The sequence below is a fragment of the Camelus ferus genome, chromosome 12, assembly GCF_009834535.1.
Source record: "Camelus ferus isolate YT-003-E chromosome 12, BCGSAC_Cfer_1.0, whole genome shotgun sequence".
NCBI lineage: Eukaryota > Metazoa > Chordata > Mammalia > Artiodactyla > Camelidae > Camelus > Camelus ferus.
This window is the reverse complement of record NC_045707.1, coordinates 26,828,653-26,843,764: the sequence shown is the minus strand read 5'-3', so window position 1 is coordinate 26,843,764 and position 15,112 is coordinate 26,828,653. Positions and strand designations below refer to the sequence as shown.

At 38.0% G+C, this 15,112-nt stretch overlaps 1 protein-coding gene across 3 annotated transcripts in view; it reads right to left on the bottom strand.

Moving 5' to 3' along the window:
- Positions 1–15,112, bottom strand: part of NELL2 (neural EGFL like 2) — a 287,493-nt gene that overhangs the window by 191,202 nt on the left and 81,179 nt on the right. For all 3 annotated transcript variants that reach the window (XM_032493267.1, XM_014564018.2, XM_032493268.1), the window contains exons 9-10: positions 14,859–14,987; positions 13,271–13,373 (exon numbers count right to left, since the gene is read on the bottom strand). In XM_032493267.1, coding sequence (XP_032349158.1) covers positions 13,271–13,373; positions 14,859–14,987 — 232 coding nt within the window. The remainder of the gene's footprint in view (positions 1–13,270; positions 13,374–14,858; positions 14,988–15,112) is intronic.

The window sequence follows — 15,112 nt, the reverse complement described above, 5'->3', positions numbered from 1 at the left end:
TTTTCTCACTATATTCTCTTCCTAAGTGACTCTAACAAACCCCCATGGCTTCAATTAGCATCTGTATACAGATGACTACCTGTGTTTGTATCTCCTGTTCAGACTTTTCTTCTAAACTTCTAACTTAGACATCAAACTTGAATATTTTCTCTAAAACACCCATGGGCATGTCAAACTCAGTATGATCAGACTGAACTCATAATCTCGCCCAGACTGGCTTGTATTCCAGTTCTCTCTACTTCAGTCAGGAGCAAATCATACACCTACTGGCGGAAATCTGAAATATGAAACTTCTTTGTAATCCATCTCTCTCCATCATTCCCTGAAATCCAGTCAGCATAAATGACCTACTCTACTTCCTACATGTTCAAATCCATTCAATTCTTTCCAATTCTGTAGCCATTATCCTACCCCAGACTGCAACCCTCTCAATCGGACTAGTGCTAATGCTGCCTAATGCCCTGTATCTCCTACTGCTCCTTTCAATCCAGGTCTCACACCACTGCAGAGTAATCTGTCTAAAATGTAATGCTTTATCACATTTTATTGCTTAAAACCCTTCAAATGCTTCTTAGTGCTTTGGTGTTAAATATCAAGATCTTTCAGATCACCTGAAAGGCCCTGTATTATCTGGTCTTTGAATCCTTCTCCACCTTCACCACAAAATACTCTACTTACACTGTCACACCATTCACTATACTTAAGTCACACTGGACGAGATACCACACACCATACATCAAATTGCCAAGAAACATATGAAAAAAAATTCAACAATCCCAATTTTAGCTGTACTTTTGATCTTTGTCCCACACTCCAGACTCACATACTCAACTACTTGTCTACATTTCCATTTAAATGACTAACATACCTGTCAAACAGAACATATCTAAAAGGAACTCTTAATCTTAGTTACCCTCCCAAATCCAGCTCAGAGAGCAGCCTTCCCCATCCGACTTAATAGCAACTCCATCCGTCTACTTCCTCAATCCCCAAACCCTGGAGTCATCCTGACTCCCCTTTCACTCTTACCCATAACCAGCCATCAGAAAATCTTGTTGGCTCTCTCTTAAAAATATATTTCACTCCTACCTAATGAAGGTCCCATCAAGTCTTTTCTGGATAACTGCTAAAACAGACCTTCCTTGCTTAAAATATTTAACTTGCATACCATCGCCCTTAGGATAAAAATAAAACTCCTTCATCTGGCCCTTTCTGACCTCTCCGTCTGCATCTCACACCTTGCCCTTGACTCTCTGCCCATCAGCCAGCCACACCAGCCTCCTCTCACAACATCCTACCTCCCTACAGAGCCTTTGCATATTAAATTTCCTCAGCCTGAACATTTCTTCTTCTTCTCTTTACTAGTGTAATGTTATTTGTTTATCAGCTCTCACCTCGAACATCATTTTCTGAAGGATGCCTTCTCTGATCTCCATGCTAGGTGAATTTCACTTATAACATGTGCTGTATCAACATCTTACTGCTGCAACATTTCACTGCATTTTTGATCATTACATGATTAATGCCTGTCTCCTTGACTTGATTATTAGGTTCATGAAGGCAGAGAGCAATCTTATTTTGTTCACCACTCTATCTTCAGCATCTAGCAGAGACTAATTTCAGAGGAGGCACTTAATAACTATTTTCCAAATGATTGAAAATTACTGGAAAGAGACACGGTGGCAAGACACATAATTTCACCTTTGTTTCACTCAATTTCTATATGCATAGAACAATCACCCCCGTACTACTATTTCTAGGATTATTCCAAGCTCTCCTGCTTCTAAACTCATCCCTGGGCATACGGCAAACTCAGCCAGGACACTTAATCCAATTCCATTTCACATTCAGCTGATTGTCTCCCCCAGCTCTAAGCCCTACCGCATTTAGAAATCATGGTCCGAAGGGACATTAATAGATTAAATAAATCAGTGAACAAGTACAATGTTCATCTTGTTCTATACTAGCCCACCCCCACCCTCCTTTCCAACCAACAAAATAAAAGTGACCTTTCTGAGATTCAGGGCCTGAGAAATGCTGGAGGTAGACAATAGGCATAAACATAAATGAGAAATGCTTAACAGTGCTTGCTGCAAGATCAACTTGTTTGTGATCAGAAAAGCGTACCTTTTAACTGTTCTAAGGACATGATGCTTACCCACAAAACAGTGTGGAAAAAAAATGTGTTACCCACTGCATTTCTTTTCTCCCTCCAAACACACTAAAGAATTAGCTTCCCAAATTCCCAAATCTAACAATAATCACTCAGGGAAAAAAAAAACTTCATCTTTCATGTTTTCTTACAAATGATGCTACAATCAACTATGAGGACCTAAAATTGGTCAAAAAGGCTGGAGTAGGTTGAATAAAAACCAAGAGACTATCCAGCTCCATCTGCACACACTCGGTTTTACATTACGAAGTACATTTGTGCAGGTTCACTAACTCCTCCTAGACCACGACGTCTGAATCAACCCCGGGAACTAAGGGGCACGGAGCACAGTTCCAAGGGCATGGATTTATCAGGGAATTTTTGCAAAGGAGAAAAAGGAGTTTAAGCTGATGGAAAACGCATTGTCCTAAAGCTTTCTAATGCTGGGTTGCTTTTATTAATCTTATTCTTATAAGATCTACAATAAAAAAAAATCCGAAGACTTCAATGTATGTGGGACACGAACAGTTAACAAGTTTAACGAGAACAGTTTAATTTAACATTGAGACAGCACAGTTCATCGCAGCAGAGTCACCCAACATAAACTGAAACTATATACCTTATGAAGACTGTGGCAAGCCACTAAAGGCCTGGGAAGTTAGACTGATGTGAATTATTCCACCAAGAGTATTTAGAAGGCAGGGAGGGACCAATTAGGAGAATGGGATTAACAGGTACACACTATCATATATAAAATAGATAAACAACAAGGATTCACTGCATAGCACAGGGAACTATATTCAATACCTTGTAATAACCTATGACGGAAAATAATCAAAAAATAATATAACAAAATTAAAAAAAAAAGAAGATTTTGGAATGAAGGAGGAAGAATTCTCCCTGATCACAGACTTTCAAGAATTCCAATCAATAATCCAGGTAGGTCTATTCTAGACCTTTTCAGTAGATACTTTGAAATTTTAATTCAAAGTTCTTTCCCCATTCTTTGCCAAAATCAAAAAATCCAACCAGAAAATAGTTGCTTCTAAATTTTCTTTTCCTGAACTATCAGAATCAACAGTCTTTGTTCCATACCTGATATACCACAAAGCAATGAAAAGTTCTGCTTCCTATAACAGGCACAGACGCTTCACACTAGCAACACGTAATGGGTAACTTACAATTGATCTTTCTCTCCTTTCTTACTGAGGACAATGTGTTATAAAATTGTATTTCCTAAGTATTTGGATATAATTTCAACATATGATTACTGCTGTCTCCTCCTGAACATCATAAATTTTTTACTTCTCTGTTCAAACTGATTCTCTCCTTCCACCAAGGAAACATGTTACACATCACACGAGGCAGCGCATATGAGAAACACTGCATGTGTTCCACCGCAACGCTGCCACTTTACTGGCTGTGTTACCTTGGGCAAGTAAAGGAACCTCTCTAAGCTTTGGTTTTCTCATCTGTAAATTAGAAATCATATGAGAAGGAACAGAATGATGTATGTTACGTTCCCACACTCAGAAGATACTTAATAAATGTTAGCTTGAACCATAAACCCTAAAACATATATTTTGAGACCTTACTGCATACTTAAGATCCAAGAGAGAAAAATAAAGCTCCATTGAGAATCTGAACAATCAGGAAAGCATATCCATGAGCTAAATTTTTGCTAATCATAGAGTGTTCCACAAAGCAGCATTACCCAGGAGCTGCTTAGAAATGCAAACTCTCAGGCCCCACCCCAGAACCACTGAATCATAATTTTAATCTTAACAAGATCCCCAGGTGATTCACATTCCCATTACAGTCTGAGAAGCACTCAGCTCAGTGATGTGCTTCTGCAATACAGGCTAAGCCTCACAGCTGGTTGGACGAAAATTCAGGTCTCAGCAAAATTACAAATGTGTGTTTCAGGAATCATTCAGGTCCCTTGCCAATGTTAAAATCATAAATACTGTATCTGCATATGATCTCTTATACTATGGAGACCTAAAATTCTCTGTGCTACATTGCTGAGTTTGTTGCACAAGTGTTTGTGAAACATGTCTTTCCAACTTGGAAATAACATTTGTAGGTGAGGGCAATTCTGAAGTCAGCCAGCCCAGAAATGCTTGTACACCAACAATGTAACTAAAGTATAAAACAAACGAGGCCAAGATGTGAACATCAAATCCTAAAAACCCGGTGTGGCCCAAACTCCAGAGACCACATAGCCAGTTCCCTACTGGAGGCAACATTCCAACCACTGGGGTGGAGAGAGTGTGACTAGGAGCTGTTGCCAGTTAGAAGCAAATTCTAGGCAAAGGTTCTAGTACCTATGTGGATAGAATGTTCCAGTAGCAGGCCACAGGATTACAGCGGCCGTTCCAAGGGACGGATGTCTTACACAGTTACTGTTCCTGAGCTGGATGCAGCTCCATTCTCTCCACCACCAACTCCACTAATAACTCTTAAAACAATGTCATGTAATTTCCTGTGTGTGTTTTTTAATAGCGTAATAGTTTTGAATTGGGAGCCAGCTTTTATATAAAAAGAAATTTGCCTTTGTTGTACTCTCTGAACTGAAAAGGAGAATTCCTTTCTGACCCTTCCTCCCACTAAACCCCTAAATCATTGTGTTTTCTTCATCAAATTTTTAATCTATACTAGTTGCATACAGTCTGTAAATACATACCAGAGAGCCCAGGCCACACACAGTATTCAAGGCAGCCTGCAGGGAGTCCGCTGTGCTGTGTCGCTGTTCTGTACATTTTCTTGGGGACGGTGGGACCCGTGGCTCTACCCTCCAATGGGCACTATGGTGTCCATTTACCTTTGTTACGTGGCTGGTCTTCCTGAGTTACTACTTTTCACATAATTGCCAAAATCAACTTGTAAGAGGCTTTAAATTGCATATATCTTATTTTTCCCCTCTTCTGATTTCAAAACGCCATTTTGTATGATCTCTATTGAGAAGAAAATCAGCTCATTTTTTGAAACAATTACCTAACAACACTGCAGATAAGAGGCTGCATTCTCTGCCTAAGACGAGTGTTTTTCTTCTCTTCACTTGAGTCTCGGATGAATGATATGTAGATGATTGCTCTTTGGCTTTGGTGGAAATCTGAAATCCTCTCATTTGTTTCAAAGCCTTACACTGGTAAGGAGGACTAGCCTCTAAGGGGTCCCACTTTTAGCCTCCTTGAATTGTGCCAGACAGTTTGATTTAATTATTATCAACAGACAGATCTGCATAAAGCTCTCTTCTGAAGGTTTTATGCCATTTAAGCAATGTCATTAGATGGGCAGAGAAATTCTTTTGAGCAAATGTAATGGGGCATGAAAAATAATAAAATCCACAAAATACATTTATTCAAGGATCTTAATAATAAAGAGAAATTACAATTCAGATGAAGAACTAGAGGCTGAGTACTCTCTCTTATTTTAGAAAAAACATGATTAAACAGGCACAGCATAATGCCTCAAAATCAGAGGGCAGGACCTGTGTTAGGTCTTCCAGAAAACCACTTTCATTTCCGAAAAAATAAATAAATTCAATTTATTCTTAGGCCATCCATGGTTACTGAAGATGCAGAACAGCAATTAATTGTAAAACTTATTTCCTATGGGCTCACCAGACAACATTGTTTGTGGTAAGACAAGAAGTTCAGGCTTGCATAGACTATCCTTCATTAAGGGGTCTCCTGTGAATTGCTCTTACGTTGTCCAAGTTGCTTGGGAAAAAGAAAATCAATCACCCCCTGATGCCCTTTGTAAATGCCCTGCTGTATAGTACAGCACAGGGAACTATATTCAATATCTTGTAATAGCCTATAATGAAAAAGAATATAAAAAAATATAAAATATATATAACTGAATGACTATGCTGTACGACAGAAATTAACACAACACTGTAGACTGACTATATTTCTATTAAAAACAAACAAACAAAAACAAAACAAAACAAAAGAGCCATGAAACCGAGAGAAAAATGTTTCCAGGTTTCCCTGGGCACTGCCACCTAGTGCTCCTCACTAGACGAGAAAACACCCAGGGCCAGCTTTCTGCAGAGTCATTCAGAGCAAGAGAGGAATAGGGGAGCAAGAGATAGCAATATTTAAAGGTGCCATGGTCCTTGATCCAGCAATCCCGCCCTTAGCAATTGACCGTATAAAGCCATATAAAAGTGCCTCAAGATTATCTATGAATGACATCCCACAATATTGGCCTTCATAAGAAAAACAACAATAAATTGGAAACAATCAAAATACCCTTTGAGAAGGAAGAAATAACATTATGATAAACTCTACACTGGAGGACTATGCAGCCATTTTTAAAAGTGTTACGACGGAAACATTTTCAAGATAAAAGTACAGGAAGACACAGGACATCCTTTACATGCACATGACAAGCCTACGCTTGCACACGTGAGTGGACGCCTTGATAATCACTGCGGAAGGATACACTAGAACTAGACGTGTAGGGGAGGGAGGAGAAGAGAGATTTTTCCGTTTCATTTTGTATCTTTTTGGATGGATTGACTATTTGCTATATGCATGCCTTATTTTTAGGTAAAACCTTAAAAATGCTAGAGTAGGATTAGGAAGGAAGAATGATCAAGTCAAACATCTCAGGACTGCGGAGCAGAGGACACAGCAGCAAATCACTGTGACATTGTCATCATCCTATAATTCTGCCCTGCCTGCCTTTTCCTGGCATTCCCAGCTCTGCTACAAGCTGACTTGTTAACAATAGATTTTTTATTTTCTAAAAATCATTAAAATGTATCATGTCGTGTCTCACAAAGTCATTAATCTGAAGGCTATACTGTTAATTACTCTTGCTTATTAATATATTGCCAGTTCAGTATTTTTTCCATTGATTTGACATTTATCAGTTTTTATAATGTTTAAAAGATAGCAGTATGCCAAATGCCTGTTTGAAGAGTTTATGAAAAAATACATGCACAAAATTAATGAGCGTGCTCAGGAAGCCTACAGGGTTATTTTGATAAAATCTCTCTTTAATAAAATGTGGCTATTTGTCTTCAGTGAAATTAAGCTCAATGATCTTAACTAACATACAAGCGAACTATGTTCTTGCCCAGTGTTTCACACATAGCTACAGCATTAGAAAAGTGCCCTCATTCTATGAGTTATCCAATATTATTTTAAATACTAAATTAAGGTAATTTTGGTGAGAAAATACTGAATCCAGACCAAGGCAGTGCACATGATTTACAGCAACATCCTTAGCTCTCAGCTCATTCAATTGTTTGCTGACATAATATTCCTTAATAACTACTGACTTTCAGGAAGCTTTCTAAAAATACTGCATTTGGTGTCTAAAACAACACACTTCCTTTTGATTGCTGTGTCTACCTTTTTCATTACTGCATAGATGCCCTCAGCCAGCATCAGCATTCTGGTCAGGTAGCCCCTCATGTCTCTATAACGCGAACTTGCCAACTCAATTATAACTGTATTCATGCATGAGAACCCCCGGTGCATATTACAGATTTCTCATGCTTCCAAAATTACTGTAGAGACAGCTAAGTTTATTGGCTATGTTGCTCCAAAATTATTTTCTTTTTTATATATAGCCAATGTAAATTACGTTTCTTCTTTTTTTAAAGAACAAAGAGATTCTAGGTGGAATATATTTTCTTCCTCTTCCCTATATTCATATGTTCAAAAGTCTCTGAGTCAGTTTCATTATATTGTCATTCCTTTTTTTAAAAAAAAAATCCCTAAGTTACGTGAGTAGCATTCATTTAATGCTCTGCCCCTACTTTGCTATGCCTTGTAAGTGACAGAGCTAGAATCATCCACGTTTGCACACTAGTGCGAAAATAAAAGAATCAAACCTCCCAAACTACCGTCTTCTGCCAAAAACAAGAGAAAGGCTCTTCAGGAAAGTGTTCATATAAAAAAAATTCTACTCTTAAATTAATGAAATTGGTCCATAAATACAGGAAAAGGTGCTCATCTTCATTTGTCATCAGGGAAACGCAAATTTGAGCAACAGTACAGTATGATGTGCCAACATCATTTATCATAATGCTTTAAATTAAAAAGTCCAAAAATGCCAAGTGTGGGTGAGAGTGTGGAGCAACTGGAATGTTTGTACGTCGTCGGTGGGAGGGCGAGCTAGTATAACCACTTTAAAAAACTTTTTGACAAAACAGAGTATGCCAAAGAGTAAAACAGTTTTGCCAACGAATAAAACAGTTTTATCCTGTGGTCAAACAACTCTAAGGCATATACCCATCGGGCATGCACAACACCAAAAAACAGGTAAAGATGTTTATAAAAGGACTATTTACAGAGCTTCAAACTGGAAACCATCTAATTCACTCTGCAATAATAGATTAGATTTTGGTACATTAACACGGATAGAATATTTATGACAATAAGTATGAATAATCGACATCTACATGCAAAAATAGAGAAGAATCTCACAGACATGATTTTGAATGAAAGAAGCCAGACACAGAAGACTACATAATGCATGATAAATTTGTTCTTAGTATCAAACTTGGTTAAGACCTATTCAAAATGTTGATGGAGGAATGGCCTTGAGAGTAGTACTGTGTATCAGAACAGAATTTGAAAAAAAAAAAATTATCTTGCATTACATACTAACTGTTTAATCTTAGAAAAGCCATTTAACCTCCTGGGCTGTATTACTTCTACGTAAAATACGGATAATGAAACCTCAGCTCCTCAAAAGCAAATTGCTGCTCTAATGACCTCTAAGGTCCTGTGTAGCTTTAAGCTTTTTGGCCAGATGAGAAAGTTTCACCACTTTGTATTTTCATCAATAAAAACATAAATGATTCTTTTAATAAAGACAATAATAATAGCTAACAGTGTTCTAAGCACTTTACGTGTATTCCTCACTCAGTCCTCACGCCAACCCTTAGATATAATTTTACGGATGAGAAAACTGAGACTTTGAGAGGTTCAGTAACTTGACCAAAGTCACACAGCTAATAAATTAATAAGCAGTAGAGCTAGAATTCAAACCTAGAAAGTCTAACTCTATAACCCACCTACTTAACTACTCAATATGCAAAGACAAAATAGCAAATAGATTCTATGTAAGCTGAGTGCTTTTAAATGAAGATTAAAACAATATGATACCCAATAGCACAGAACATATTAAAATATAATCTATATTACATATTAAAACTCTGACATTGTTCAACCAAAAGAATAATTTTAATTCATTCATATAAATCCGGCCTCTTTGAGAAAACACCAATTATAGTAACTATGGCTACCAGGCAAGCACCAACCAATTCTGAAGGTCACATTTCTATTTCCTGTATTTGATGCTTTTCTAGAAATGGAGAGGAAATCTGCCTTCTTTGTTTTTTAAAATACAGCCTCTTCTGCAAAAGACATGACAGCATTAGTTCAGATTTGCTTCAGATTTCCTATTTCCATGAACCACCTTTTCTGTGAAGCAGAGCCCTGTGTTCAAACTTAAATCTATAATCCACTGAAAGAAAAAAAAGAATGCACTGAATACTTTCAATTTTTTTCTAATTTCAGTGATTTTCAGTAACTTCCTACTTCCTAGAACGTTAGATGTTTACTTTCTAATAATTCTTTTTTTTTTTGTAACCTGGCTTGAGATTTTACGTACTTTCATTAGTTAGACCTCATCCTATTTCAGATTTAAAGTCATCCAAGATACTTATACTTTATATTTTCTAGAGCTGCCTTGAATGTGTGTCAGTCGATCTTGCTGTTGGCTGGGTAAGAGCTGTGACTGGGATAAAGGATGTGGTGGCAGTGGCTGAAAGGGGGGCAGATAGAGGGACAAAGGCAAACTGCCTACTTGGCAATTCTACCTAGACTCAGCCGGGACCCCAAATGTGTTTATGTCATTGAAAAGCTTAGTTACTAGTCAATAAAAGTGGATCACTTAGATTAATTATAGCAGATGGTTTTAAAGAGAGAAGCAGGCTGGCAAAGCACAGTACTTCCAGATAGAATTTTTCTAGGGCATCTAATTGTATGCTCTTGGACAAGTCACATAATCTCCCTTATTAGGACAATGAAGGCAACACCTAACTTACAGAGCTGTTGTAAAGATCACATGAGAAGCAGAGTATGTGCCTTCTAACCTAAGGAAGTGACATGACTTCATTACAGTTGTGATTATTATTACCTTAATGGTTTGGTGTTGGCATTCCTGCCTTCGGATTTCATTCTGTCTCTGTTTCACTCCATCACAGTGGCTCAGTGGTGGGGACACAAAAGGTTAAGCCCCTCCTCCCAACACTTTGCTTATGTAGATTCAAATAAAGACAAGGGACAGGCTTGGCTCTCTCTGACGTCTTTCCCAGAACAACAACCTTCTCACCATTCAACAGTATTTATTTCTGGATAAAGGGCTGGAGCTGAAGTTACAGAGAGAAAATATAAAGCAGGCTGCAAAATAGGGATGCTGAATGTTGCACAAACAACTCCAATGAAGCCAGGCTGAAAGCGTTAAATAAAGGAGACCAAACAAAACTGGCCACACGCAATGACTTTGTTCATTATCGTCTTGGAAGAGTAATGTTCAGCGGTTAGGTTATGTGTTTTACCTTCCAAGGGCTTTAGAAACAATCACTGATGAATCTCTTTAAACAGTTCTCACTAAAGAATATATTTTGTTAATTTTATGTCATTCAAAAGGCTATTGAGCAAAAGAGTTTCAAAGACAGAATGAGCGCAGTGTATAAGAAGAAGGCTTATGCTTGGGTTTTAAAAAGTGAAACATACAGAACTTAACTTATATTCTGCCAAAAATAAGCTCTCATAAATTATAACGATGATAATACTAGGAAAATTAACATAGGAGAATGAGACAGTTTCCTTCCCCTCATATGTAACAGTGAAACACACACACACACACTCACACACACAACATCATGGGTATGTCTAACTATTGGCTTCTCCCATTTTCAGCACATGTGAAAAGCTGAACTGTCTAAACAAGTCAGCTACTGATTATTAAATTTAAGTGCTATTTATCTTTCATAAAGTAAGTGTTTGCAAAACTTTTCAGAAGCACATTTTCTGAAATATTTTTAGTGATTGGTTTTAAATTTATCTATTTGGAGACAAACTCCCAAATAATCTCTAATACTTCCATATGAACTAAGTGCTTATTTCCTTTATGGGAAAAAAAAAAACTTCTATGACTGTTTACTGAAGATATCTTGCTAGCTTTTGTAAAATGTCGAATTCATCAGAACCAGAAGTTCAAATACCCGAAACACAAACAAATACAGGACACAAATCCTCTATATTTTATGGCGTTTTCATCACTGAATATGACCAGAAAGACAGAGTCACTCCATCCTTATTATTTTTAACCATATGAAAGATTCAAATGAATTATTCTGGCACTTCTCCAGTGATGTTGTGGTCCCCACACTCACTGATCGCTTACTAACAGCTATCACTATTTTATATATGAGACACAGTTGATTTTCAATCATTAACACCAAAGTCTGCCAGAAGCACTTTGCATTAATGAATCTCAAAATATTTTACCATTTCATTACGTCTAACTGCATGCTTTTTGGGAAGATTTCAAGCATAGTCTGATTTAGTAGGCAGCTTTCTGTTGGTAACAGAGACAAATGGTAGAATCAGAACTGAAACTCACAATTTCTGACTAATCCATCTATCATGATGGTCCATTATTTCAATCAGCCTGTCGCTAATAAAATCAACATCACTTACTGCAAATCTATCCTATTCACAGGTAACAATGTAGAAGGATCAGTGGAAAGAATAAAAGAAGTTAGAGCAAAAGTACAATGCCTGCTATTGTGTTATGCATATAAAGTCCGAAAGAGGACCCTTCTTCCTCCTACCTCCAAGCATCCACTTCTGATATTCAGAAAACTACTGAATATCACCACATGCTTTTCATTACTGAGACAAGTTCAAGGAAGAACTCAGATTCCCCCTCCGAGGAAATGAGCTAGTGATCTGTGTGAGAGTGACTGCATCCAATCCTTCCTGGTTCAGCCAAACCTACTTCACTAGGCTAATAATACACTCTAACGAAATGGACTGGCTTCAATGTAAAGTCCAACAAAATTAAATATAAATGAGCTCCTCAGGGAACTCAATCAATGGACTACAAAGAGACTCCCTGATTTTTCTCTGATAACTTGTCACTCTCGTCAGAAGTTGCACCCTGCACACTGCGTAGGCGAGAGTAAGGTATGGCAATGGTAACGGAGCAAAGATTAAAAACCCTAGAAAAGCAGCCAGTACTTTTCTCTCCCTCTCCTTTACCCTCCCTCATCCTTTCTGTCTTGTGTGTGTGCGCATGTGTGTGTATAATTATATTGCACTTATATGGCCCTAGATATACTACAAATTTAATAACAGCCCGATTTTCATATATATTACCTAACCCTTGGTTTAAAAAAAAAAAGAGCTAAATTTTAAGTGCTACTTTTAACAAGGATTTAAGGGCCGTCTTTTAAAGTATAAGTGATATAGATGCAATGATTACTGTTATTAAATAAATGATACAGAACCTGTTCAAAGAGCACTTCCAGACGTCACCAGTGAACTGCATAAACCAGCTGCTAGAAGGCAGGCAGCTTCCTCAGTCAGTGGCGTGAGCCTCTTTTTATGAATTAAGAACCCGGCCCTGTTCACAGTGGACAATCCTCTAACAATGTGTACTTCTGCAGTTTGGGTTAATGGAGTTTCGTATCACCTGCTGTTGAAGGTCACTTGTATCCTGGATTTCTTTGGTCATTGTGGCTGAGTGCAGACTATTCTTAACCTAGTTGGGAGGTATTTGTTATCAAGCAGTGTAATGACAGAAACGCCTTCCACTAAGTTTCTTCCATGTCTTTGCTACCACTGTCACTATACAGAATAGATTCCTCCAAAAAAATTTTCTTGCTAGAATACAAGTACAGCATTTTTAAATGGAAAAGAACTGCTCAACCAAAGTAGAGAAGGCATTCTTCCTACTGCCAGCATCTCTAAAAGCTATTTAGCTTCCCCAGATTAAACCAATGGTGGGTGAATATTTATCAATACGAAGCTTTCTTTTGGCCAAAAGAGTATTCATCACGAAAGTTATGCTCACATTTGCATTCCTTACAGCACTGGCCATCCACATATGCAAGCGCCGACTTGAGGGGGCAGTCGGGATTCGGGCAGATCAGAGTTTCACACTGGATGGTTCCATTCTGAGAAGAAAACAGTATTTTAAAGAATGTCCAAGTTGCAGTTTGGTAGCATTCAAGTATTTTTAATTTGGTTCTTAAATTTCAAACGCCCCACTATTCTCTTTGGTTATTATACAGTAAAACCCATAATACAGAGACCCACAGTAATACAAATTGGCTCATAACACAGATGGTAATTGGCCCCATCTTCTGTCCAGCAACTGAGCTACAGTTCTCACTTCCTGCTGTCAAGTGGATGAGGACAAGGGTGGAGGGAAGGGCACACACTGACAGGGAACTAGCAGGCTGGGGGTATGTCTGGGGTACTCATCTCCCCAGATGACTCCCAAAGTGAGCATCAACAAATGAGGGGGTTTCTGGACTAGCTGCTGCCATCCTGAAGACCCAGTCTCGGGACACAGAAATCTTCCCATGGATATTTAAGCTCGGACAGGCCACCACCATGAATCAGTGCTGACTATCATCACAGGAGGTGCCAACCTGCAGAGGAGACCTCAAGGAATTTGATTCCCCAAGGTCATCCAGAACTCCCAGGTAGCTTCATGTTATCTAGCCATGTTATTGACTTCACCACACCACATCTGATATTTCACTCAATTTGATTTTTGGCACCCATTTAACAAGTGGAGAAGGTTTTACCGCATTTGTAAAATGCCAAATGGTAAAATGCCAAACTGGTAAGAATTTAATATGTTCCCGCATAGAAATCATACAAAGCACGCACACACACATGCATGTGTGGTTATTTCACAGCTAACTTTGATCTTCTTATATCAATGATGTTCCATTTTTGAATGAACTGGATGAACGTGGGAAAACAAATTCTTTTTAGACTTCAGACTTCTTTCCAGTCAACCAGTTTTAACAGATGCATTCATGAGGAATTTGAAAGTTCAAAACCAAACTCATTTTGAACCTTTCCTTGAAGATGAACTTATATTTTTAAAATAAGAATGCACTAAATATTCTACTTTATTAATGAGCAATTAGAGAAATTATATTTATTAAAGCTCTATAATTTGTATTCCACTGTATTAGTAAACTTTTAAAGATTATTTAAAGCCTATCATTTGTTTATACAGCCCAATCTGCTCCCCATACTTCCCATTGCATATACCTTTAGTTTTATAAAAATGCATTAATAAAAACATGAGGGGAAAAATCCCTGGAAAAGTTAAGGATTACAAGATAGAATCCTTTGGGAATTCCCTTACTGACCCAAGTTTAAATTGTTAATGTCACGTGTGTACGGATAAACTTAAAACTTTACAGCATTCTTAAACTATCATCATCTTTAAGGGCTAGAAAGTGTCTTTAATAATGCAACACACAGTTCTTAAGATTTGCCCGGGTTTGCTGTCACTTTAGTGTTGTGTCTCAAGGAAATGGGTCTTGAAATTTTCACGATTACACTGTTTTAATAAATTTTTAAAGAGTGGGGGTGCGGCTGAGTTCCCTTAGTGTGAGCTCCAGCAGAAGCCATACCAGGCATGTGCAGTTCTTACAGCCGTCTGTCCAGGACTCGAATTCTCGGTAGGTGGTTCCCTTCATGGTGCAAGTCTTTTCACAATAGCACTGATCCAGTCTATTCATTCGCTGTTCAGCCCTAGACAGCTGTGGCACAAAGGAAGGGGTTATATTATTCACCATTGCTGCAATGCAGAAATGCAAAATACTCCACTAGGCATCGGATTGTTTTTTAGGTGGACAGCAGTAATGCTGGCTGTGCCCATCAACAA